Here is a 24951-nt window from a genome sequence, read left to right on the forward strand (position 1 = left end):
ACTTTAAAAATACTGCCTCTTTAATAAACAATGCTAGGAAAACTGGCTTTCCACACTTAGAACAAAATTAGATTTGTGTCATCTGACCTGCATAAAAGTCAGAAATAAATTGAAGCTCAAAGACCTGAAACTGAAACCACTGGGGGAAAAACTTTAAGGGATTTTTTGAAAGGGTTCTAGTACCATAGAAAACAATCCCAAGCATTGATAAATGGAATTACATGAAATGTGAGATTCTGCACAGCAAAGGGACAATCACCTGTCCCTGTGAAGAGAGATTACCAAATGAGGAAAAAACAAAAAGAACAGCCGGCTACACACCAGACAGGGTTAATAGCTAGAATAACACACTTCAGAAGTGATACAAGTCATATGTTCAATAAATGGGATGATTATCTAAATAGTCAGAAAAAGACTGCAAGTGGCCAATAAATGTTTGGAAAACATTCAACATCCTGAACTAATGGGAAAATGCAAATTATAACTACTTTGAGATTCCACCTCCAGTAAAACGTGTCATCAAGAAAGCATGGTGCGGGGTTGGGGATTTGGCTCAGTGGTAGAGCGCTTGCCTAGCAAGCGCAAGGCCCTGGGTTCGGTCCCCAGCTCCAAAAAAAAAAAAAAAAAAAAAGAGTAGAAAAAAAAAAGAAAGCATGGTGCAGAAGATGTGAGTAAAGAGGAATCCTTACACACTGATGACGGGAACGCAGACTGATGGCAACCATGGTCAAAAGTCATGGAGGCGTTGGAGGGATTAGTGGTTGAATATTCTTGTTGACCTTGCACAGGACTGGGGTTTAATCTCCAGCAGCTACTTGTTGGCAAAGGACAATATCTAACTCCAGTTCCAGAAGATCAGACACCTGGCCTCTGGCACACCTAAAGTACAGACAGGCATGCAAGCAAAACACCCATACAAATAAAAATAAACCACGCTGGGTATGGTGGCACACTGCCAGCAAAGGCGGAGGCTGGTGGATCTCTTGAGTTCTATGCCATCAAGTTCCAGGACAGCCAGGGCTATAGAGAGGAACCCCATCTAAAAAGAAAGGAATAATAAACCTTTTTAAAAACTAGTATGGCAGTTCTTCAAGAAACTGAAAGTACAACTACTATGACTTAGCTATACCACTTAGTATATACATACATATGTACACACACACACACACACACACACACACACACACACACACACACCAGCAGCAGCTAAGCAACCCGCCATGGAAACAGATACCTTCACACCCACCCATGCTCAGTGCTTCATTATTCACAATAGTCAGGAAACAACCAGCCTGTGTACTCGTCAGCCGATCAGGAGATAAACTGTGGTGCAAAAACACTATGGAATTTTAAACAGCCGTACAAGAAAGTGAAGTCATAACATTTGCAAGAAAATGGATCCAGCTGGACATCATGTGAAGTTTTAAAATGAGCCATTTTAGCACAAATACTACCTGTTTTATAATGCTGGGTTTAAATGTAGAGTCTATGTGTTTGAAGGGGGAAGTCTTGAGACAAAGATGACCAGGAAATGGGAAGATACCATAAGGAAGTGGAAAATTAATGGGGTACTTGTAATAGGAAAGCAGAAAGTGGAAACTAGTGGGGGGTGTGCAGAGCACAATAATATGTATGAAAATGTCATGGTGAAACTGATTCATGTGCTAACCTAAAAGTTAATTTTAAAAAAGGAAAACCATTTTGAAAGCCATTACCATCAAAAGACAGACCCTGATTTCAAACACTTGCTTGGTATTCAAGATTATGCCTGCCGACTGATTTTTCCTGGAATAAACATTCCATCTGTCTGCACCTCCGTATACAGTGTGTTCCTTTTACAGCCTTGTATCCTCCATTTCTCTGCCCTTAGTACGATACGTAGACCTAATTACAGGTTCTGAGAAGATAAAAGTTTATATTGTATTAGAAAGTAAATAGACCAGTGAGTGTCGGCAACAAGTGACGATATGATGTGCCTGGTTACCTATATCGGGGCTGCCAGAATCCCAAGTCAGTCTGGAGAGCGGCACAGGGTAAATCAAGTGTCAGAGAGCACTAGCCTGTCATGCCCAAGGGCCACGATTCAGCCCCTGCTGATAGTGTGGGATAAAGGCATCTAAGTGGTTCCGTTTACACTTCACATCTCAGGTTATTGTGAGGGCTTCTGTTTAAAGCAGTACAGAAATTCCTGATGAAGTACTGTCCTGGTTTAGCAGTGAAGTAACCCTTATCACAAATAAGATAACAGTGACCTGAGGACCAGTGCCTACATTTTTCAAATGGCGTGTAAAAACTTATTTCTTAGAGGAAATATGTTTGTAATATAAACTATTTCTATTGAAAATAATACTGTATGTACTCTGAAACCTTATGTTAAAAAGAACTAATAACTTGCCAGGTACCATGGTACATACCTATAATCCCAGCCCGTGAGCGGTTGAGCCAGAAGGGTCAGAGTTCAGCCTGGTTTATATAAGACGCTTATCTCAAACAAAACCAAACCATCAAGTGTTTCATAACGTATTAAGATTGTTTTTATTTTTAACCCTTTAGGGTCTGGACAAGGCCTCAAATAACTCAGGCTGAACTCAAACTTGCTATGTAGCTGAGTTTGGTCTTGAATTCCTGATCTTCCTGCTTCTACTTCCCAAGTACTGGGGGTGCAGTCACGTGCCACCATGCCTGGCTTACAGCATCTAAGTGTTAAACCGAAGACGTGAGCTGGTGAGGATAAATTAGGTCTCGGGGTGGTGTGGGATGCTGCTGAAGGCACAGCAGAGATGCTGTGGGGATGGGTGTGTGTGGAATCCGTCCTGACAGACAGGACAGTAAGGTGTTTCAAAATCAGTGTTGGGAATCCTACATGATTCCCCAACTTTGGGTACAAAGGAATGAAAATTGAACTCAACACTAGAAGAAAAATCAGAAGGGGCATTATGTAGAGGGCATGTAGAGGAATGGTTTTCCAAAGTATTTTTGAGGGGAAATTGATAATGTTCTATTTGTTCTCTGGTCTAGCTTTGAACTCTTGAGAATGGGTTGTTCTTCCTGCCTGTTTTCCGTGTTGCTGGCATCAGCGGTCTAAGAGCATATTTATTCTTCCTTCTGTGGTCTGCCCTACCCCTCTGCAACTGTACTCAGGAGCTGAGAGGACTCATACTTGGAGACTCTCTGTTTCATTACTTAGTGTCATACACTAATACTAAATGCAGTGACATTTTCTTTTCTGGGATTCTCATGTCAAATCAAACTCCGGAGATAAGGAAGTTTTCACAACCAGGTCTTCCTTCCATTCCCAGCAATATGGTAGATTTCATTCATATCATGTATAGCACTCTGTGCTAGCTAGACTTATGTCAATTTGATACAAGTCCCTGGAAAGGAAGGCACCTCAATTGAGAAAAATGTCTCTATGAGATTGGGCTGTGAGGCTTTTTCTTAATTAGTGATTGATGGGGGTTAGAGGAGGCAGCACCTTGTGAGTGGTGCCACCCCTGGAGCAGTGGCCCGGGCTTGTATAAGGAAGCAGGCTGAGTAAGCCATTAAGCAGCCCTCCTTCATGGACTCTGCATCTGTTCCTGCCTCCAAGTTCCTGCCCTGTTTGAATTCCTGTTCTGACTTCCTTCAGTAGTGAACAGTGATATGAACGTACAAACCAAATGAATCTTTTCCTCCCCAGGTTGATTTTGGTCCTGGTGTTTCATCACAGCAATAATAACTCCAATTAAGACACCCTTCTTATTAGAACAACTTGTCTATTTGGATTAAGTGATTAAATATATCTAGACCTAAAGCATAGAACGTATAGAACACAGAAAGATAACAGGAATCCTTAGGGATGACTGAATACTAAGTGAGAAAACCCCTGAAAATCTCAACCAAATCTAGGACACCTGAAACTTTGAAAAAAAATCAGAGATATTTCTAAAGAGAATCTATGCGTATAATGGCTGCATTTCTGGGAAACCGTGGGTAGGACATAAAGCTCCACATGAATCCATTCACAATTCAATCATGTGAAAGAGCCAGGCAGGCTGGCATATGCTAAACCGGTGCCCAGTGCCTAAGAGGCTGCAGAGAAGGTCACAAATCTACAACAGGAGCCTGAGGAACACTGTGACACATTGTCAACAGAAACAAAGAGAAAGAAAGAACATTTACACTTTCCTGGCTTAAGCTAAGAATCTGTCTGACTCAGTGGGAGGTCATGTGATTAATTCTAAGTGAAAGAAGCATGGAGAACATAGTGAGGATGCTAATATCTATCCTGTTAAAGTATGAGATAATAGAAAAGAAACAGCAAACGAGAATTTCTCAAAACACAAATCTTGGCATACTAGAGAAATCCAAACACGAACATCACATATATACATTATGGGGAAACTATTTATTTGAACGTTTTCTTTAAAAAGCCAGAAAATGAAAATAATTGGAAATTTAGCAGTTTAGATGGCTGCTGGACTTTTGCCAAGAGCCATGAATGTAAAGGACAGCAAAAGAGTGTCTTCTGTAGGCTGAGAGAAAACAATTGCCACTTTAGAAGACTGCTTCCCATTTCCCAGGAAAAGACTGCAATGGTCCGTGTGAGAGAGTCACTGACAGCTGCTGGTTAAAACAACTAAATTCTCCCAGTCCTTTATTAATGTCCAGATCAGAGTAGGCTCCGGAAAGTCTCTCTGTGCCAAAGCTCAGGGGTACAATGGTTTCAAGGACGAACCATGCTGGGAATAGGATCCAGTGAGGATCTAGAGTTGTCTAGTAACCTCTGCTTTCTTTGCAAGGTTCAGTGGTATCTTCCAGACTCTCCGTAATATGTGTGGACCATGGTCAAGATCATGGACAGTCCCAGAAGTGTTACAAAGTGACTGTGGCATTGGGGATGAAAGCTGAGAAGTGATCAGGCAGGCACAAAATAATGTTGGGACAAGATGTCATTTCCTTAGTTACTTCAAGATTAAAAGAGAGTTAAAGCAAGAAAAAAAAGAAAAGATGTAAAAAGGAAAATTAAGTATCAGTCAGTTAAAATTATGGGCTGAGGAGTATACTGGGGTTTGGGAAAAGTCATAAAGACTGGAGCAGAGGACCAGAGCCAGAGTTACATCATGAGTTCCAGATCAGCTGCAATTTCGTAGTAATACCCTATCCAATATACCAAGGAGAAAAGAGGAAAGACAAAGAAATAATAAATAAAGCCTAGGCAGAAAGAAAATGATCTCAGAAGTCAGGTTAGAGATGGGGAAAAAAGGAACCTTTTAAAATAATAATAAAGGTAAGTAAAATGGCTTATATAGAAAAGAATAGTAATGCTTCATTTATAGAAGGATATTATCACTTAAATACTGTATGGAAACGAATCTGGTGAAGCACTTGCTTTATAAGCATAAGTGTCTCCCAGAACCCATCTGAGAACAGTTGGGCATCCTGCATGGTCTCAGGCAGATCCCTAGGGTCCAGCATCCTGGCCTACTTCTTGGGTACCAGGCCGATGGGAAAGGCCGTCTCAAAATAGTATCTGAGGAATGACACTCAAGGTTCCCCCATGGTTTCTACACACACACGAGACATGTACTAGAACACGTAACATGCATCCCCACACAAAAACACAAATGATCGTAAGTACAGCAATTTATCTAAAGAATTAAATAAAATAGCACTTCCAAACGTATTAGGCAGTATCACTCACTTAAAAACTGGACAAAGAGACAAAAAACTGCCGAGATACAAAACTGAACAAAATAATAGACAACCAAATTCAACATGTGTTAAAAAGAAGTAGACATAATAAGTAGGATTTATGCATGAGACAGAAGAATGGTTTAACATGCAAACCAATTAATGCATATCTATATCAAAAAGCAGTAACATGAATAAAGATTATACCATCCTCCAACTTTTAAAATTTTTTTACAAGCACCTTTTTGTGATGAAAATGTTCAGCAAACAAACTCCCCCCACAGGCCATGTATAATGGGCCCTCCTGGAACAGCATACTAGACAGCCCCAGAAGACGTACTCTCACCACTTTAACTCGGTGTAACACTAGAAGGCTTGCCTGAAACAATTAAGCAAACCAAGCAAGAGCCGCCCAAATCAGGAAAGAAGTAAACCCAATGGCCACAACCACCGAGGCTGCTCCATCTAGAGCTGTTGCAGCAAAAGTGGAGTGCCCACCACTTTCCCTTCCCGCCTCAGTCGGAAGGACAGTTCCCACACCACAGCTGCCACAGGACGCGTGGGCGTGCTTCTCGTCAAGGTCGGGACTTTGTGGTCCTTGAGGAGGTCACGCCAAGATTACTAACCTCATTAAACTCCTGAGCCATAATGATCCAGAGCCCAAAGGGACTCATAGCATCATAGAAAACTGTAAACACAATCTGCTTTCTTTTTATATGTTTATTCAACAAAGTAATGATGTCCATCAACGATGTGCAGTTAGAGACAACTCAGTTTTGGAAATCATAGCACTTGTAGGCATAGCTATCAGCCCCCTCCCACCCACCTTTTTTGCACTTAAGACTCCAAAAGCCTTTGTGAGATTGGGGTTATAAACACTGGTCTTTTAAGTTGGCCACAGTCTTGTCTGTAAGTTACTAGCAGGAGTGGCTGCAGCGGTGGCTCGGGGGTTAAAAGCATTTGCCCTTGCAAAGGAACCCAGTTCCATTCCTAACATCCACGTCAGGCAGCTTACAAACTGCCTGTCACTCCAGCTGCGGTGGATTCGATGTCCTCCACTGGTCCCTGCAAGAACTATACTCAGGTGCACAGACCTAGACTTATATACACATAATTTAAAAATAAATAAGATATGCAAAGGACCTGTCTAAAAAAAAAATCAAAGCTCTGAATGCCATTGAGTTTGTTGTGTTGGCCGTCTACTACTGTGCATGGAGCCTACCCTTAAGAGTAGATTTATACCCAATGAGACTCCCTTGGAGAGAACCAATTCTTTCATTCGTGAGTAGTTATCAGCTGAACATAGCTTCTGGGTTAGGGTGTGGGTCTGTCACTGGACCTTCTTTTCCACAGGCTCTTCTCCATTTCCATCCCTGCAGTTCTTTCAGACATGAACAGTCAAAACTTTAATTATTTTTAACACATACACAAAATTTTAGGAAGAAACCTGGGAGTTAGGAATAGGCTTATTTTGTAGTAATAGTAATTATTTTATGAGTTATCTTCGAACTTACCAAGTTGTGTACAACAATTATATATGAACCTTTCTGTATATATATAAAATATTTTAAGAATTTTTCTTAAATATAAGCTAAATTAGAGAAGATAACATAGGATGTACCCTGTGGAAATATATTTTTGATACATTGTTACTAATCAGTTTTCTGTTATTACAATGAACTACCTACTGCTGGGTACTTTGAAGGGAGTCTCTTTAGCTTTTAGTTCTGGGAGGTTTGAAGACCCTTGGCTCTGATGATGGACATGTGAATGGCGTTACGGGGTTAAGAGTGTGTGAAAAGAGGAGAGACCGCACTGCTATTCCAGAAACCAGAGAGACTGGCATACCATGACGTCCATGTTAATCCCTCTGACCCCTGATGACCTACTGACCTAATAACCATCCGTTAAATGTTCTTTCACCTCTGAACACTGTCATAAATTTAAAATCCCCAACACATGAGCCCTTGGGGAGTCATACACAAACCATAACATGTCAGTGGGTAAGGAACACTTAGGACTTTATGACACAGAGAATGGCAATCAAGAAGTTTTCAAAAAGCTCATTTTTTTTAAAAGAATAGACAAAAAACTGGAGAAAACTCTAGCTTATATGGTGGCTCATTTCTTCAAGGTAATGATCGCAGGCTACTCAAGGTGCCCTTTTGATAGGACTGAACACAACTGACCCATAAGAGCCCAGGAGAGCAGAGTTTAGTGGCCCACATTTGTAATCCCAGAATCACAAACAAAACTATCATGATAGCATCTCTAGCAATCAACCTGATGAGAAGGAAAAGCCCATTTAACAGCATTAATAAGAACACCAACAGTGGGAACCTTCATCCACTCTTGAAGTAGAAAACATCCTTTTGGTTAACTATGAGAGTATTTCAGGATTCACTTATTTCCCTTTTTGAGATCTTTGTGTTTAAGACAGACTCTCACCATCAGTGTCTAAGGGTGGTTTTTGTCTTTTCTGACATGATTCTGATCAAGTGACATATACAATAGTGGTTGATTTGGTCAGGTGTGTGTGTTTATTAGAAATCAAAAAACGAACCCTAAAATTTGGTCTTAGAGCCTAGGGAACAGAGAAAAAATTCAAAAGCCATATTCTGAGATAAAAAATCGGATCCTCAAGGCATTATGCACAATCTGTAGTTTTTCCAAGGTCCAACACAAATCGAAGTTTCCAAATATGGGCTGAACACTGTCGTTACCGTGCCTGCCTCTGTAAAGAAAATGAGCCACAGAAAGTAAGAGACGAAGCGAGCGATGCTGAAGAGAGAGAAGAGGACAGGTACATAGGAGCCAGGTCCGTGTTTGACTGCATTGGCCCGGGAAACCTTCTCGTTTGGACAGTTTCGTTTCTTCAGCTCTGCCAGTCGTCAGTCAAGTGATCGTGATGTAGGCTATTATGCATCTTCACTATGTCAGGCATTCTGCTCGATGTTGCAGATTGATGCAACCGTCAAACAATTAAATGATCATTCAATAATTAAAGTGTGCAAAGTGAGGAAAAGTACAGGATATTTGAGAACCGACTAGCAGAGGAGCAAATGTGGAAGAGAGATGTAGGTCAGGGAAGGGCTCCACGAGGACATTTGTTCAGATGTACTCTGAGGATGAGTAGAAATCACACACATAATGACTGGCATGGGGGAAATAGGCCACTATAGAAACCTTGTGGGTATTCAGAACACTGAGATAGGATGGAATAGTGTTCTTAGATGAACTGTTTTTTGACTGAGAGAATGAGTCAGGAACAGTCAAAAGAAAGGAAGCCAGAGCTTCTGATATGTGTCTTGCCAGACATGTTGAAATTCTGGACTTGACTGTGCAGTTACTGGGAAGACTTGAACATCAGGCAGTAATATCACATTTTCATTTTTAAAAGATTATCTTGACAGGGTGAGGCAATGCACACTCAGGAAAATTCTAGCACTTGGGAGACCAAGACAGGCAGACTTCTCTAAGTTCCAAGTCAGTCTAGTCTTCATAGAGTTGGAGATCAGTCAGGACTGAACAGTGAGACCCTGTCTCAACAAAGAAGCAAACACAAGAAGAAAGCTTATTCTGTTGACATTTTAGAGTCTATGGCATTCTACCATGAATGCGCCTAATCTTGTTGTCTGCTTGCATTTCAGGGTATATTTTGAAGAGGAAAGTTCTAATAGGAATTTATCATAGTGGTAAAGGCCAGAATTAGGGCAGCCTGGACTACAGTATTAGCAATGAGAAGTGATGGGATTGTTTAAATATGACCAAGTACTTAGTCCTTATGATTAAATGCAAGAGATCAAGAAAAGACAGGTCAGGGCAACTCCTAAATTCCCAGCATTAGCACTTGACTTGGTAAAAGAAAATTTGGAAAGTGGGAGGAAACTGACGAATGCAGTTTTGTCTTGTCATAAATTATATATGAAATAGCATTTGGAGAGAGCAGAATGGAGACACAGAAGATATGGGAGGGGATGAGATCAGCTTGGAGGACATAGTAAGACATGTAGACAGAATAGATGCCTCGGGTTTGTAACCTGATGTGTAGCCTATCATGGAAATGAGGTCAAAGAATGACACAGAAAGCAGCAGAACATCAAAAGTCATAAAAGGGCTGAAGGAAGAGGGCACAGCTCACTTGGCCTTAAATACTAGAAGACCTTCTAAAGTGAAAATGGTCTTCTGTGCTGCGGAGCTCATGGGGTACCCTAGTGACAGTATTTCTAGGTAAAGTAATCAGTTTGGTACCCAAATAAGGAAGTGTTGATGGGTGGGCCAGAGGTGAGAAAATAGCTACAATGTTGATTCCACACTTTTAACTTATACAAGCAAAAGTAAATGCAAAATGATTTTGTATTATCTTGACAGGTCGGCAAGCATTTATTTTTTTAAGTGAAAATATTTTTAGTTCTACCTAGCAATATCACCCCTTTATTTCAAAAACAAATAAGAATACTATAACAATAAAGCCTTCATCCTTGCGAGAAGATGGTTGGTATTCTTAATCTGACATACTGACCTGTACTATGATGTGTGGGTAGACATGGACAGTAGTAGTTTATCTGTTTCTCCTCTTACAAGGGACATATAAAAATCTCCTGATATGGGGCTGGGGATTTAGCTCAGTGATAGAGCACTTACCTAGGAAGCGCAAGGCCCTGGGTTCGGTCCCCAGCTCCGAAAAAAAGAATCAAAAAAAAAAAAAAATCTCCTGATATCTGATACTAATTCATGGCCCAGGGTTTGGTGCTCTCTTACCTAGCTCTCTTTTGAGACACTAGGTATGCATGGGGGACAGTAAGGTTAACAATAGGATCCAGTAGAGACTGTTTTCTTAGCATAGATGATTTTTGTTTATATTTTAATGCTACTGTTACAACAGCAAAAGAAGAGTGGTTTCAAGTGGGAGAAAGCGAGGTCATAATCTACAGCACGGTGTTCCTGAGAGGGTGCAGCCAGGAATCCGGAAGACGAGTGCAGGGACTAGATATAAATGGGAAAGACGCCATCTTCCCTCTAGCAAGGAGCAGAAAGTATAACATTAGGAATAGAATATGGCAAAGAATTGGGCACAGTATATCATGTCTGATTTCCTTTTAAAAATGTTATTTATTTCTATTGCATGTGCATTGGTGCTTTACCAGCATGTGTGTCTTGAGTGAGGGTGACAGATCCCGTGGAACTAGACTGATAAACAGTTGTAAACTGCCATGTCAGGGCTGGGAATTGAACCCAGGTCCTCTGGAAGAGCAGCCAGTGCTTTTAACCAGAGACGTCTCTACATCCCCATCGTGATTTTTTTGGTTGTTTTACATATACATTTTATTTCATTTTTAGACCATGTCTTAGTTAGGGGTTCTACTGATATAATAAAATACCATGACCATAAACAATTTGGGAAAGAAAGGGTTTATTTGGCCTACATTTCTACATCATTGTCCATCATTAAAGAAAGTCAAGGCAGGAACTTAAGGATAGTTACCTGAAGGCTGGACCTGAAATAGAAGCCATAGAGGACTGCTTACTGGCTTGCTCAGTATGATCTGCTCTGTCTACTTTCTTTCTTTCTTTCTTTCTTTTTTTTCTTTTCTTTTTTTCGGAGCTGGGGACCGAACCCAGGGCTACCACTGAGCTAAATCCCCAACCCCTCTGCCTACTTTCTTATAGCTCCTGGGACCACCAACCTAGAGTTGGCATCTCGCTAGAGAAAATGCACCACAAACTTGCCCTTTCAGCAAATCTTATGGAGTTGTATCTTCTCAACTGAGAGGCCCTCTTCCAAATGACTCAAGCTTGTGTCAAGTTGACATAAAACTAGCCAGCACAAGCACGATCTGGTGTAATGCTTCCCAGAACAGCCTTGAATTTCTTATATAGCCAGTGATGACATTGAACTTCTGATCCCCTGACTCCATCTCCCAAGTGCCAGGGTGCCTGGTTTATGGGGCGCTGGGGACCAAACCTAGGGCTTTGTATACATAGGCAAGACCTCTAAGTGTGCTACATCACCAGATTACAAACTTTTAACAATATCTGATCTCTAAGTAGAACTCACATATGCACATATATAGAAGATAAAGGTATCTGTGTTCATCAGATTGGAGTCTTACAGACTGGACAACAAAAAGACAGAAAACAAGACTGTAAGACTGTTGAACATATTTGCAATTGAATGGTCGACCCCAGCATCTAAGCCTAAGAGAATAGGAAACCGGCTTATGACCATAGAAAGACCCATCCAAAACCAGGTATAACTGATGGTATAACTTAGAAAGATCCAAACTCTGTTTAAACTTCAACAGTGCTTTGCACAGAAGCTGGTGTCTTCTATTGTTGTCTTTTCTCACCTCACACACACACACACACACACACACACACACACATATACACACACACACATACATACATACACACACACATATACACACACACATACATACATACACACACATATATATACACACACATACATATATATACACACACACATACATACACATACATACATACACACACACACACACACACACACACACACACACACACACACACACACACACACATATATATAAACTTTGCATGGGGATTGCATGGCTTACATAAGGTTTTGTGATGTGGCCTGGCAGTTCAGTGTAATGGCTAAGGGTACGTGCCTCAGAACTAGAAAGTTCTCCTTTCAAGGTGCTTTCTCGGGAATTTACAAGCCATCATGTTACACTTGTAAGATTCCTGAGAGATCTACCTATCTGGGAAAACATGGGCCAAGACAGCAACTACTGCTACATGGGTCCTTGTCATCTAGGGCTGTATTCAGTGAGCACATCTCTGTGGAAGGCAGGTGTGAATGGGAGAGCCAAGCAAAGGACACGGCATGCATGTCTTATGACTCTTACCACCGTCTGCCAATTACATAAGTCACTCCTCCCTTAGAGAGACATGAATGGAAGAATTCTGAGGGGGAATGGTCAAGTTCTCTCCTCAAAGTAGCTGATTTGGGTCCTGAGCTCAGACAACACGAGCAGATCTTTCTGAGGAAAAGAATATAAAGTTAGAAGCATAAAAGTCAGTAGAAGGCCAGCAGGCTTCCTGAGTCAGTACAGGATCTGAGACGCAGGCTCCATAGCGTTAAGTGGTCCTTTCCTGTTATGGAGAAGGTGACCCTTTTCTCTGTGTACATCAGTTAGGTTACTCTATACCATCACAATTCAACTCGCAAGCAAAGCAACTGGGGCCTTGTGATAAGGAGTCATAGATTTGTAATAAGGGTGGCCCATGCAAATACAGAGTCCAGCCGTCAGACAGGCTCGGGGGTTGGTTGATCTAACGTCCTAACGATGCCACCAGTGACCCAGTTTCTCTCTGCCTCTCCACCGTGATGTCCACTGTTATCTCTTTCATCTAAGGTGGCTCCCTTCAGGTTTGTGCCATGGCTGCCAGCAGCGCTGGACTGTAAACCTGCCTCTTTTCTGTCCAAAGCAGAGGCGACAACCGCTTTGACTACACAGCGCAAGCCCTGGGCTTCAAATCACAGCTTGTTCGATACAGGATCTGAGTTAAGACCTAAGGCAAGCATTTCAGCAAGAAGAGCGGAGTAATCTTAAATGTCAGTCAGGGCCCACCGTAAAGTTAGTTCTCGCTCACATCCTGTACCTGCTGACAGGACCGGAACTGAGATCTGTGAAACACCCACAATATAAGATGACGACTTAGACTCCTGCACTTGTCTTAAGTGCTCAGCCTTTCTTGGGAGAATAAATTTATTACAAACACAATTTGCTGAAGCATCAAATAGTGAGTAATAATCATTTGTAGCTCAGAGGCCTATGTTTAAAATGTACAAGGTTCTAGAAAAATAAATGAGTACTATCCTGGTCAGAAGTATACCTCATTAAGGAAAAAGTAAAATAGGACAGGATAGGTTTTTTTTGAAATGATGTTTCAAATATAACTTATGTGAATTGTCATTGCTTCAATACAACTTTACAGTGCTTCACAAAGAAATAGGATTCAGTACAAATGGAAAGATAGTTGTTATTAACTTTTGACATTTATAGAGGGACAATTAGATTAAATGTGAACGCTAAATTTTTAATTTTGTAATAAAAATTATTGCTTTGTCTCAAACTGAGGTAATATTTCACTTTGCTTTTTAAATCTAAAAATTAAGAGAAAAAAAAAAAAAACCCAAGTAACCCTTGGTGTGGTAAAGCAACTAGAAGAAATAAAATGTAATCAGTTATATGGTCACTGGTTTTCTATTTTTTATCTCTCATCTTCATTCTTTCCTGAGAGACAGAGAAATACCTCTTAGAACACATACAACATTTTAAATGTACTAGGCCTTTTAAAATTAAATATAATTAATTTACTTGCGATCATGACAGAAAGTCTCACTGGCTTACTACGAAGCTACAGTCCTCAAGGTTTAGGATAACAGATGTGTAAAACATACCCAGTTCCTCTAAACTTTTTTGCTTTTAGAAACATATACTTGAATGTGGTAAATTATTCTGTCAAAACATTTATTTTTCAGACTGAAATATTACCTCCGTATCTTTATTAAATCAAGTTGTACTTCTGAGTAAGTGGTGTATTTCATTCAGGGTGGGCGATTTGGTTACAATTGTTTTAAATTAACGCTCCACCTGGGGAACGTAGGAATTTTCTATAGAAGATTCAGAAGTCTATGGCTTGTCAAGACTTCAGCCATCCCTATAAACACTTTTAATACTTACGCTGATTTTCAACTCCTGAACAGCTTGGCCAATCCTCGGCCTTGATATGTCTCTGGAGAGCTTAAATCACCTTTTCTGTACACATAATCATTCACAAATACATTTAAATATCACCTCTCTATATATATCAGTATGCCTGAACCTCTCTAAAGTTTCTATGCCCACACATCTTGACTTGACTTTCTGTACACTTTAAGCATTGGGAATTGAGTAGATTAAGAAAAAGATTAGATACCTATCATAGTAGAAACTTGAAAGGCTGAGAAAATTGTGGTCCAGCCTGATGAGACCTTGCCTCAAAATGTAAGAAAAAGGCTAGGGATAGAAGTCATCAATGTGACCTCTTATAGCATTTGCAAAGTCGTATGTGCACTGAACATTCAAAAAAAAATCTGTGTTATGTGTGTGCACACGAGCGTGCACCCATATTGTAATAAGGGGAGACATACTTAATACAATGTACTATTAAGGAAGTAGATTTTAATTTAATTTTAATTTTAATTTACCTGAAAAGAATCAATGTATATGGTAGGTTTTGAAAGATATTTATATGAAGATGGTGTATAAGGTTATCATGCCAATTTATGTGAAGCTTCTTTACAAAGCATCTAAGTTTGTTAGGTTACCTAACTACAAAAGACTATTTCATAAGTAAAAGATATGCTTGGTGACATGCCGAAAATGCTCTCAATAGTAACTTAGGTGAGTTAAGCAATTAGCCATTTGGTTCGGTAATAGATATGTAAAAATGGGATACTCTACTTCTGATAGACTTATTTTAAGCTTCATAGTAATTCAGCAGATTCATCACTGACCATACATATAAAAACATTATAAAAACTCCCTGGTGAAGCTGAGTCCTTACAGTGGCTCTTGTCTTTAATCTGCTTCCCTTCCTTTATCTCTGATTTATCTCATTCCTCAGCTCCAGTCACATTGGCTTTTCTGATGTGGCTGAACATGCTAGACACTTAAAAAAAAATAACAATCTTGTCTTTAGAATGCTGCCTAATGCCTTTGGTCTTTTGTTACTATGTTGTTTTGTTTCTATAAAATGATTTTGTCTTGAAAGCATTTAGGAGAATATATATTATTTCCTCAGGTTTTGGTTAGCAGGAAGAAGTGAGCATGAAAGTCCTGACGTGTCTGAACTTAGCACTGTAATTTAAAAACCAAGTTGTCGCACTTCACTTGTTAAAGATGTACTAGCTTACCCCTGAAACATGAAACTACAGGGATGCAGGACAGCATCATGCTTTGATGTGTCATCTGCAAAGTGCAGTCTTTACACCAGATTAAGCATAACTCTTGAAGCATTTATCATTTTAGGACACAAAGCTTTTGTTCAGTCGAATTCCCCCATGCCACCTTTGCACTCCAGAAACCTGTCTTCAGGGTGCTTTCCTGAGCATCCCTCAGACTAATTCTACCACTTACTATCCAGACCTTCTCTTTTCAATCATGTCTACCCTGCCTAGATGTTAACAATTCTAACTCCCTTCCTAGCTTCTCCATTCTCAATACTCCTTGCCTGTTCTCACCCCCTCCTCCCTCTCCTCCTTTCCTCCCCACCCTTCTCTAACGGCCTTTTGCTTGCTATTTTACAGACTAAGCTCATGTGCCTGGTGTTTGCTATTCCCCATCTAGTAAGTTTCATAAGGGAAGAACTTTGTGTCTTTCTGTTGCTTCCTCAAACCCTGTGTCAGAGTCCTGGGATACTGACTCTGTTTTGTTTTATTTTGGAGATGAGATCTTGCTATCTTGTCTAGGCAGGTTTGAAAATCCCAGAGTCAGTGACTGAAGATGGCTTCTGCCTCAGGTCCCTGCTTACCACAGTCCTCAGTGTCCCCCTTCAAAAAGTATTTTCCGATCTTGCTTAACTAAGTAAGATTCTAAATGTTTCTTAATCCTGTGCTGTGTTTCAACATCTAAACTTCCTCAAAAAAACAAAACAACAACAACAACAACAAAAAAAAAAACCCTCCAAAAACCTTATTTATCAACTGCCTCCAAATTTAGGTAATTTTACAACAAAAAGGAGAAATACTTGGATCCCCAGCACAAGGGTGGGGTGAGGGTTAAATAGGATTTTAATGGTCCTGAGAGAGTTTTAAAGAAACATTAAAAAAACAATAAAGCCCCCAAACTTCTTGAGATGTCTATCGTCGAGGCAGAAAATGTAAGTCCAGTAGGCAATTTTTTCCCGTTGGATTCTAGGTAACTCACCCTGTTATGGAGAGCCTTGTCCAAAGACGGTGTGAAAGCCAAGCAATTATTGCACTTCTATCTGCCTTTCAAAGAAGACTATGAAGGCACCAAGTACCTGTCCAAGGTTTAGGTCGGTTAGACCAACCTGACTTCTCGTGGGCTAAAGGAAAACAGGAGTTGAGTAACACTACACATAAATGATGAAGGTCCCACCCATTCAACGTCGCCAACCCCGGACATAACAGCAAGAAATTAAAGTCTAAATCCTAGGATTTAGCAATGCCTTATTTGAAGTACCTAGAGTACCGGAGAGATGAAACTTCCAGGTCCTGGCCCTGACACTTCTCCACTCTGGTAGTAATCCCTCGGGCACGATGGATGGATTGGGTGACTCACTTGGGCCAGCTTTCCCCAGAAGGCAAACTGGGTCTGACGTTACGCTCTGAGACTCAGTCCCTTTGGTGGGCTTAGGAACCGCGACACCTAGGTGCCAACCTCTCCCGAGCAAGTTTGTGTCCGCCCCCGGGAACCCTCAGATACCTGCGCCTAGCCGGGGCCCCCACGCTCAAAGACAGAGAAGGCCGGACGAAAGCTGGAAGCCCCGCCCCAGGGTGCGGCTAAGGCTGGACGAAACCACTGCCTGGCGTGCTGGGGGCGCAGCCCCTCTTCGCCTCGTACGTGGACTCCGCTCTAGGGACTCGGCCCGACGTCTCCCTCTCTGGAGTGTCCCCTGCCGTGCATGGTGTGGCCCGGGGTCGCTGGTCACGCGTCGGGGCGCGGCCTGCTCCGGGTGGAGGTGGTCCCTGCAGCAGCTGCTGCTGGAGTCCCTCGTAGCGCCGCTTGCAGCTGGGAAGATGCTGGGCCGTAGTCTCCTCACCTGGGTCCTGGCCGCGGCTGTCACCTGCGCCCAGGCACAGCAAGTGCCACCGGTGGGTGAGCTCCAGCCGAGGCTCAGATTGGGGTGCAGGTGCAGGCGCGGGCTCAGGGGGAGGGGGCGCAGCTGTGGCGGGGCGGGCGAAGGACACCTGCTCGCCCGCTGCATCTTCCGGGGCCACTGGTTCGGTCCCGCGGAGTTATGGGTGCAAACGCGCCTGTGAACCCCGGGCGAAGTCGCTTCGGTGCTGTATGGACCGAGTACACATTTTAGGGAAGTTCTAGCCTTCGCGAACGACTGGGTAGGATTCCCACAGTCTCCAATCTTGGTGTTAATAACTTGACCTACCAGCTACTGTAAGCAGAATTCTCCAGAGAGACTGACTGGTGTCTGTGGCATATTCTGCCTGGTGCTTTCTCCTGAAGAAACCGTCGCAGGAAGCTATGGGTCACATGCAGGGTTAACCCAGATGATGGGACCCCCCCCCCACTCCGGCCCCCCTCCCCCCAAGAAGGCTGCACTGGCTGTGGCCTTCACGCCCAGGCCTGGAATGTCTGTCCCGTGGTGCTGCGCGACCAAGTCACAAGGCCACAGACTTCATATGTCCGCCAGAGACAGTGAGGGACTAACATGACTCTTGTCTTAATAGAAGAGGAAGTAGCCCTAGAGTGAAAAATGTAGCCAGAGGTCACAACGTTGTTCACAGAAACATTTCTAAGTTTCAGCCTCTTGGCCACAGCCTGACAGCGACATTTCATAGATCAATTCTGTAAAAACTATAGAGTTGAAGAATGTTTCGTTGCCAGACTTGATAACTAAGAACCTGGATGTTGCCTTACCAGAGCCAGATGACAAGGTGTTGAAAGGGGGCAAGACGCTGGAAATGCGAGAAGTAGGAGGTCTTTTTAGTATTTTATTCCTAGAAGGAGAAATGCATTTTGAATAAAAAAGAAGACAGGATATTATCCAGCCACTCGAATAGATACTTAGCAGATAAAAGTAGAGGGCATCAGGGCAGTGGTGGCACATGCCTTTAACCCCAGCACTTGGGAGGTAGAAGCAGGTAGATGTTCCAGGACAGCATTAGACACACGGAGAAACCCTGTCTCAAAAACAAAACAAAGTCGAGTGCAGAATGCGGTACAGAGTAATTTCAGTGACCCAAACCTACGTAGTATGTACAAAAGGTTAAAAGATTATAAGGAAAAATTAAGTGTTTGCTCTAGAGTGGATAGAGAATTGATTTACCAAACTAGGTTGGGATTGGAGGAATTGTTGAAGAAGTTTGTATTTTAATAGTCTGTGCCTTTTGTCCAAAGAGTTGATGTGACTGATACACACCTTTTCAACCACAGCTTAAATAACAACGAATTCAAAACAACATGCTTGTTGGGGAATATGAACTCAATCCAGGATTTGCTGTAGGGTGATTTTAGAGGCAGAGCAATTCCAGGGTAACGAGTAGCATTCTTAGACTTAGCAGGAGATGGTGGTTTGCGTTTTGAGTTCCGCGGTGTTCTTTATCAGTGTGTAGACAAAATCGTGATCTAAGCTTGCTTTCTCTTTAATGTCTCTGAGGAATTTAATTCCTGTTTGTGTCCAAGAGCAGAAAATCCCTGGGGTCCTATAGGCCTGCGAATTGTTAATGACAGCTGTAAGAGCTAGTTTTGTTTGTTTGCTTGTTTTTATTCTTCCTTAATACTTTGTTTTTAAACAATGTTATCTTGTTGTTTGTTTCTTTATTTGCTTTTTCAGTGCTAGAGTGCTCACCCAGGACCTTACACATAGTGGGCAAACCCTTAACACTGACTTACAGCCCTAACCCAAGCAAAATAGTTCATTGTTTTCAAAATATGAAAACTTAATGACCCTTCAATTGACTTAATAACTTTTACTCAGAACAATGGATATCAGAATCTAGTCAGTCTAGTGATATCGGATTGGAAAAGTGTTTGCATGGGTCTTAACTGAAATGAGAAAATATGAGTAAGACAAAAATAGTAACTTTGCTTATATTTTGCTTTTATGGCCATTTTATTGTCATTGAACCTTTCTCATTAAAATAATGGCAACATCAGGTGTTGGGTGGAGGGGATTTATTTTGTTTTAAAATCTTCACTTACAAAATAAAAATCAGGACCCTTTTTGTGTGGAGGCACTGTTAAAATTTTCACTAATCTTGAAGATATTGGAACCCAGATTTCAAAAGGCCCTTTAAGAGCTGCCTGGAAGCCTGGTGACCTTATTCTCTGACAGAGTGGAAGGCAGTTATTTTGTTTTAGCTTGACTCATTACATGAATAAACTTAACTAGGTGTAGTGTAGCTTTGTGGTAAGCAAATATATTTCAGGATGACCTTTGATAAGTGGATAAGGAGAAGCTGTAAATGACAAAGGAGTTACTTGGTTGGGAACATTGACTGTTTTCTATTGGAGGCTCTTTTCAGTGTGAGTAATTGAAGATTATCTTGTCACTCTTCACTATTACATCGATGAAGAGTCCATTAAGATATGCTGGGTAGAGAAAAGTAGCTTGTGGAGAAAAGTCCAGAAAATGAATCGGGATATTGGGAGTTTAGGCATCGTGAGAAAGATTCTTTGAAGCCATTGGTGTGTGGACAAGCTCCTCTGTGGAAAGTGTGAATGAGAAGATGAGAAGCAGCAAAAGGCTAGCGAGTTTCCCCGTGTGTGTGCCAAGTCAAGAAAAGCCCAGCAAAGTTAATGCCACAGCCCAAATGGGCAAGTTTCTGTGGCAGGACAGGCAAGGACGGGAAGGAGAAGATGGCTTCTTTAGATCCCATTGAGAATAGAGTGTCCAATCTGCTGGGTGACTGGGAGCTATAGGTTGTCTTCTAGGCAGTAGAGGGTCAGAAAGCGAAATGCAGCAGGATGAGGAGTGATTGGAAGGAAGGGACCTGCCGTGAGAGTAGATGACTGTTGTCAGTAATAAACCCGGGCAGACCTGAGAGAAGGGGAGCAGACCTGAGAGAAGGGCGACTCTGCACGCATGATTGAGTAATGAATTGCTAAAGTGAGCTGATATTTATTGTTAGCTACACATGTGTGTGTGGTGAAACTGTTGGCATTAGCAGTGATCTCACTGCTTCCCTTAATCTCATAAGCCTCAGATGATTTTGTCCATGTTGCTGAACTACAAAGGGAAGAATACACAGGCATAATCTGTCCTTTTAGCTAAGTGCCGTGCCAGAGTCCTTCCCAATCCTGGTACTGAGTCAGCCAACAAGATATACTAGGATGCTGCCCTCTTGGCTGGTTGATTCACCCTTTTATTTAAATATCAATAGTTTACTAGGGTGCATCCAGTTAAAGGCCGGCAGACTGGAGAGCAACCATGACTTCATCGGAATTGTGTTTGTGAGAAACATGCCCTTATCTTCAGTAAGTGTCCACCAGGTAGCCCTGCCTGTCCTCCAACCTGAGACCCTTCTTCAGCCTTCCTGGTGGTGGTAGGCATTCGGGCACACACTACGGAGTCAGGTTTAAAACTTCGTGTTTATTATTAGAATCTTTTCACTGAGATTCTCACCACTGTTGTAGAATTCAGATATTTACAGGACAGTTTTAAGGATTACATTAAGAATGTATAATATTCACTGATTCCTTTCATGAAATAATTTTCACTTGGTATGTTATTTGTACTTTTTAGAATCATTTTAAAAATCTTAATCATTCTGTATGTGTGAGGGAAGGTCAGAGGAGTATCAGATAACCTAGAAATGGAGTTACAGGCATCTGTGAGCTGCCTGGTGGTGGACACTGGGAATCAAATTTGGGTCCTGTGCAAGAGCAGTGTGCGTTCTTAACTATTAACTACTGAGCCATCTCTCCAGCCCTCCTATGTTATTTTTATACTGTGTTATATTGGATGACTAAACTTTTCCTAATGAGTGTGAAGGACATAAAAACTGATGATTTTGAATAGACTTAAGTTGCTATCAAATAAAAAATCTTGAAAAGCCATTTCTATGCTGAGGCAAGAAACTACACAGTCAGCTGGACTCTTGGTCGACATTTTTGGGTTCTTTTTTTCCCCCCAATTTTAAATACATTGAAACATTGTTTTTCTTTGCCTTAGATGGCAACACGAAAAGGGTCTTTCTGGAGGTGGGGATAGGGAGAAGTGATACGTTGAGATTCTGTTTGTTTTATTGTTGTTGTTTTGTTCTTTGGAGATAAGATTTCTCTGCACAGCCCTGGCTGCCTTACAACTCGCTCTATAACCCAGGCTGGCCTTGAACTCAGAGATCCACCTGCCTCTGCCTCCCAAATGCTGGGAGCTGGGATTAAAGTCATGAACCACTACCTGGCTTGAGAGTCTACATTTCTTTTCTTCCTCCTCCTCCTCCTCCTCCTCTTCCTCTTCCTCTTCCTCCTTGTAGCATAATAGAGTGACAGACTACTTATACTGTACTTGCCAATTATCTATTTGAAATGTTCTGCCTTGATGAGTTTGTCTGTTATTAAAACCATCTCTAGTTAAATTTGGGAATAGTCAGAGACCTTAAACAGCGGATGAGATGATTCCGATTCTATTTCAGTGCTGTGCACAAGTCTTGAGGGTGTTCTTGCCTTGAGGCTGAGGAAGTAAGTGTCTCTCCATCCTAGTCCCCAGGTAGCCTTCTGTTTAAATGACTTCCATGTGGGGGCCTTTGAGGGACTGAGTTACCAAGGTCTGAGGCTGTTGCCTTCACTTTTTGTTTTATTTTCTTTTATTTTTTACTTGTGTTCATGTTTTATCCTTGCAGCCATACTCTGGCTTCTGTCTTCAAGTCATTTAAATCTCTGGCTCTTGGTTTTGGGAGCCAGATTGTATGTCATTTTCATGAGCAATTATAGCAGCCCGAGTTGCCGTAGCTCTCAGCTGTGACTCCCACGGTAGCACGGTCTGGTTGCTTTTGAGTTCTTACCACTTGGACAGGTCGTCTTCTTTCCTAAAAACCCGACTGACCACTTTCAGTTTCTCTCATAGGTGTTCAGATCGGTGCCTGTAGTTTGGCTTTATTTTAGCTTTGGATTCTGTCATGCAAATGTAATGAGGAAGTGATAGAAGTTGTTATGTTTCGTTATTTACTTAATTCAGTCTGGTTACCATGAAAAGATCTGAACTCTATGCAGATTATTCTGTCAGGGACCAAACTGAAGCACTGTGAGTATGTGTGTGTGTGTGTGTGTGTGTGTGTGTGTGTGTGTGTGTGTGTAGAGCACTCTGCGTGTGTGCTTGTGTGCGCTTGTGTGCGCATGCGCTCAAGTGCGTGTATGGAGGCCAAAGATTAACATTATGCCTCACCTATTGTTTTCCACTGCACTTGAGTCCCTGAGCCATTTAGCTGTGTTAGCCAGGAAGCCCTCGGGTATGTCCTCTTTCTAGGAACTGTTCGCTCTAGAGTAACAGATGTGTGCCACGGTGCCTGGTTCTCTAGGTGTGAGCTGGAGATTCAAACCCAGCTCTCATCCCTGAGCAGCAAGTCCTTTGTTCGCTAAGTTGGCTCCCCAATCCCTAAAGCACTGCTTTTATGGTTGTGTCTTAAGAAGCTGTGACAGCAGGTGAAGTCCTTTCTGTCCCATCACTGATGGAGCTCAGCCCAGCATTCTGAACGTGACCATGTAATCCCCAGTGACTTGAAACTGAGCAAAAGGACAGAACCAGGATGTTTGTAAATCAAGTCATATTTTTTAATATTTATTTGTATTTATGTGTGTGTTTGCCAAGTAAGTGAGGATGCCCTCAGAGACCAGAAGAGGGTCTTCCATACCCTGGAGGCTCAGCTGCAGGTGGTCGTGAGTCACCTAACGAGGGTTCTGGGAAGTAGACTTGGGTCTTTTACAAGAACACTGTGCATGTTTAACTCCCATATCATCCAGTTCTCAGGTCTAGTGTAATCCTAACCAAAACCAAGTTTGGATAGTTAGAAGAAATTTATGTTGCTCATGTTAATAGAAGTAAGAATTGCACTGGTAAAGCTAGTAAGGATTCACCTTACTAAGTGACTTGCTTTTATTTTTGGTTATTTTACGTGTATGGGTGGTTTATCTCATATATGTTTGTGTACCACATGTATGTAGTGCTCACGGAAGCTAGAAGACTATGTCAGTTCCTCTGGAACTGACGTTACAGGTGGTTGTGAGCAGCGATGTGGGTGCTGGAAAGCTGGGTTCTCTGGAAAAGCAGGCAGTGCTCTTTACCCCTGAGCCCGCCCTCCAGCCTCGCTAAACGATGTTTAGAAAATTTGTATTTGTGGTTCAAGACTTTTTTGAATGTAGTGCTACTTTTATGATTACCAACCTCAATTTTATTAAACAAGGACTAGGGATTTGGAGCACATATCCTTCAATGTAGTAACAACTTCTCTCTCTCTCTCTCTCTCTCTCTCTCTCTCTCTCTCTCTCTCTCTCTCTCTCTCTCTCTCCCTGTCTCTATGTGTGTGTATTTGTGTGTTTAAATGTAGGCACATGCACGCCACCACTCGTGTGGAGGTCAGAGGTCAACCTTGAGTGAGACCAGGTCACTTTGTTGTCTCTCCACTGCATGTGCCCTGCTAGCAGCTCAGAAGCTCCCGGGACTTTCCTGCTTTTGTCTTCCGTCTCCCTGTGGAAGTGCTGGGGTTGCCGCCTGTTGTGTTGCCTGCTCTGCTCTGCAGGAGGGTTATGGGAATTCCTACTCGGGTCCTCACAGTTGTGTTCTGGATGACACTCTCACTCACTGAGCTCTCTCCCCAAGCTCCCCTTCCTTCTTCCTGTGACTGGACACAGGGACTCATCCAGCTGGCTTTGAACTCAGTATGTCCTGAGGATGACCTTAAACTCCTGATCTTCCCGCCTACACCTCCCAAATGCCGGAAGTACAGGTGTGCGGCATCTTGCCCTGCATGGGGCAGCTCTTACTGCTTTGAAATAGTTCTGGGTAGTAGTCATTTCAAACATTTAAAAACGCAAGAGACTCATTCTCTGAAAGTTCTCCATGTACTGTAAAGTAAAAATCATACAAACTAAAGAATTACAATTTGGAAATATATATCAGGTATACATGGGTAAAGAGAAGGGGGCTATAGGGTAGGCTCCTAGTCCATTCCTTCTCCCGTCCCCTCCCCAGGTTCAGCCACCTGCAGTTGTTTCTGCTCTTACCTGACTAGATGATTGCATGCTCAAGAGTCAGTCCGCTCATCAGCAGTATCTCCTGGTACACTAGTTGTTTACAGCTGAGCTTCTTTAATTGATTGTGGCTGTGATACATGGGGCACTAAAAGTTAATTTATCTCTCTCTCAGATACATACACACACACACACACACACACACACACACACACACACACATATATATATACTAATTAGGTTCAGGTGTTGCCTATCTCATCTCAATGATGGATAAAGAGCTTACTTTAAACACCCTTCCCACTGTCATTGTCTTTCTAATTGCTCTGTGGAGATAGCCCTCGTGAAA

General features: G+C 42.0%; 1 protein-coding gene and 1 long non-coding RNA gene across 10 annotated transcripts in view; one reads left to right on the plus strand and one right to left on the minus strand.

The window, feature by feature from the left end:
- LOC102547443 (uncharacterized) overlaps positions 1-17243 on the minus strand; it is a 32343-nt gene extending 15100 nt beyond the window's left edge. For 4 of the 9 annotated variants that reach the window (XR_005494799.2, XR_005494800.2, XR_010058400.1 and 1 more), the window contains exons 1-2: positions 16917-17243; positions 16638-16779 (exon numbers count right to left, since the gene is read on the minus strand). This is a non-coding gene — a long non-coding RNA (uncharacterized LOC102547443). Of the gene's footprint in view, positions 1-689; positions 10693-12569; positions 12705-16637; positions 16780-16916 lie in introns of all 9 variants that reach the window. The other 5 variants (XR_005494805.2, XR_005494802.2, XR_005494801.2 and 2 more) reach the window with 5 other exon arrangements.
- Positions 17244-17439: 196 nt separating this feature from the next.
- Positions 17440-24951, plus strand: part of Asah1 (N-acylsphingosine amidohydrolase 1) — a 31423-nt gene continuing 23911 nt past the window's right edge. The window contains exon 1 of the mRNA NM_053407.3: positions 17440-17548. Coding sequence (NP_445859.2) covers positions 17474-17548 — 75 coding nt within the window. The 5' untranslated portion in view covers positions 17440-17473. The remainder of the gene's footprint in view (positions 17549-24951) is intronic.

Source organism: Rattus norvegicus, chromosome 16 (genome assembly GCF_036323735.1).
Source record: "Rattus norvegicus strain BN/NHsdMcwi chromosome 16, GRCr8, whole genome shotgun sequence".
In the NCBI taxonomy this organism is placed as follows: Eukaryota; Metazoa; Chordata; class Mammalia; order Rodentia; family Muridae; genus Rattus; species Rattus norvegicus.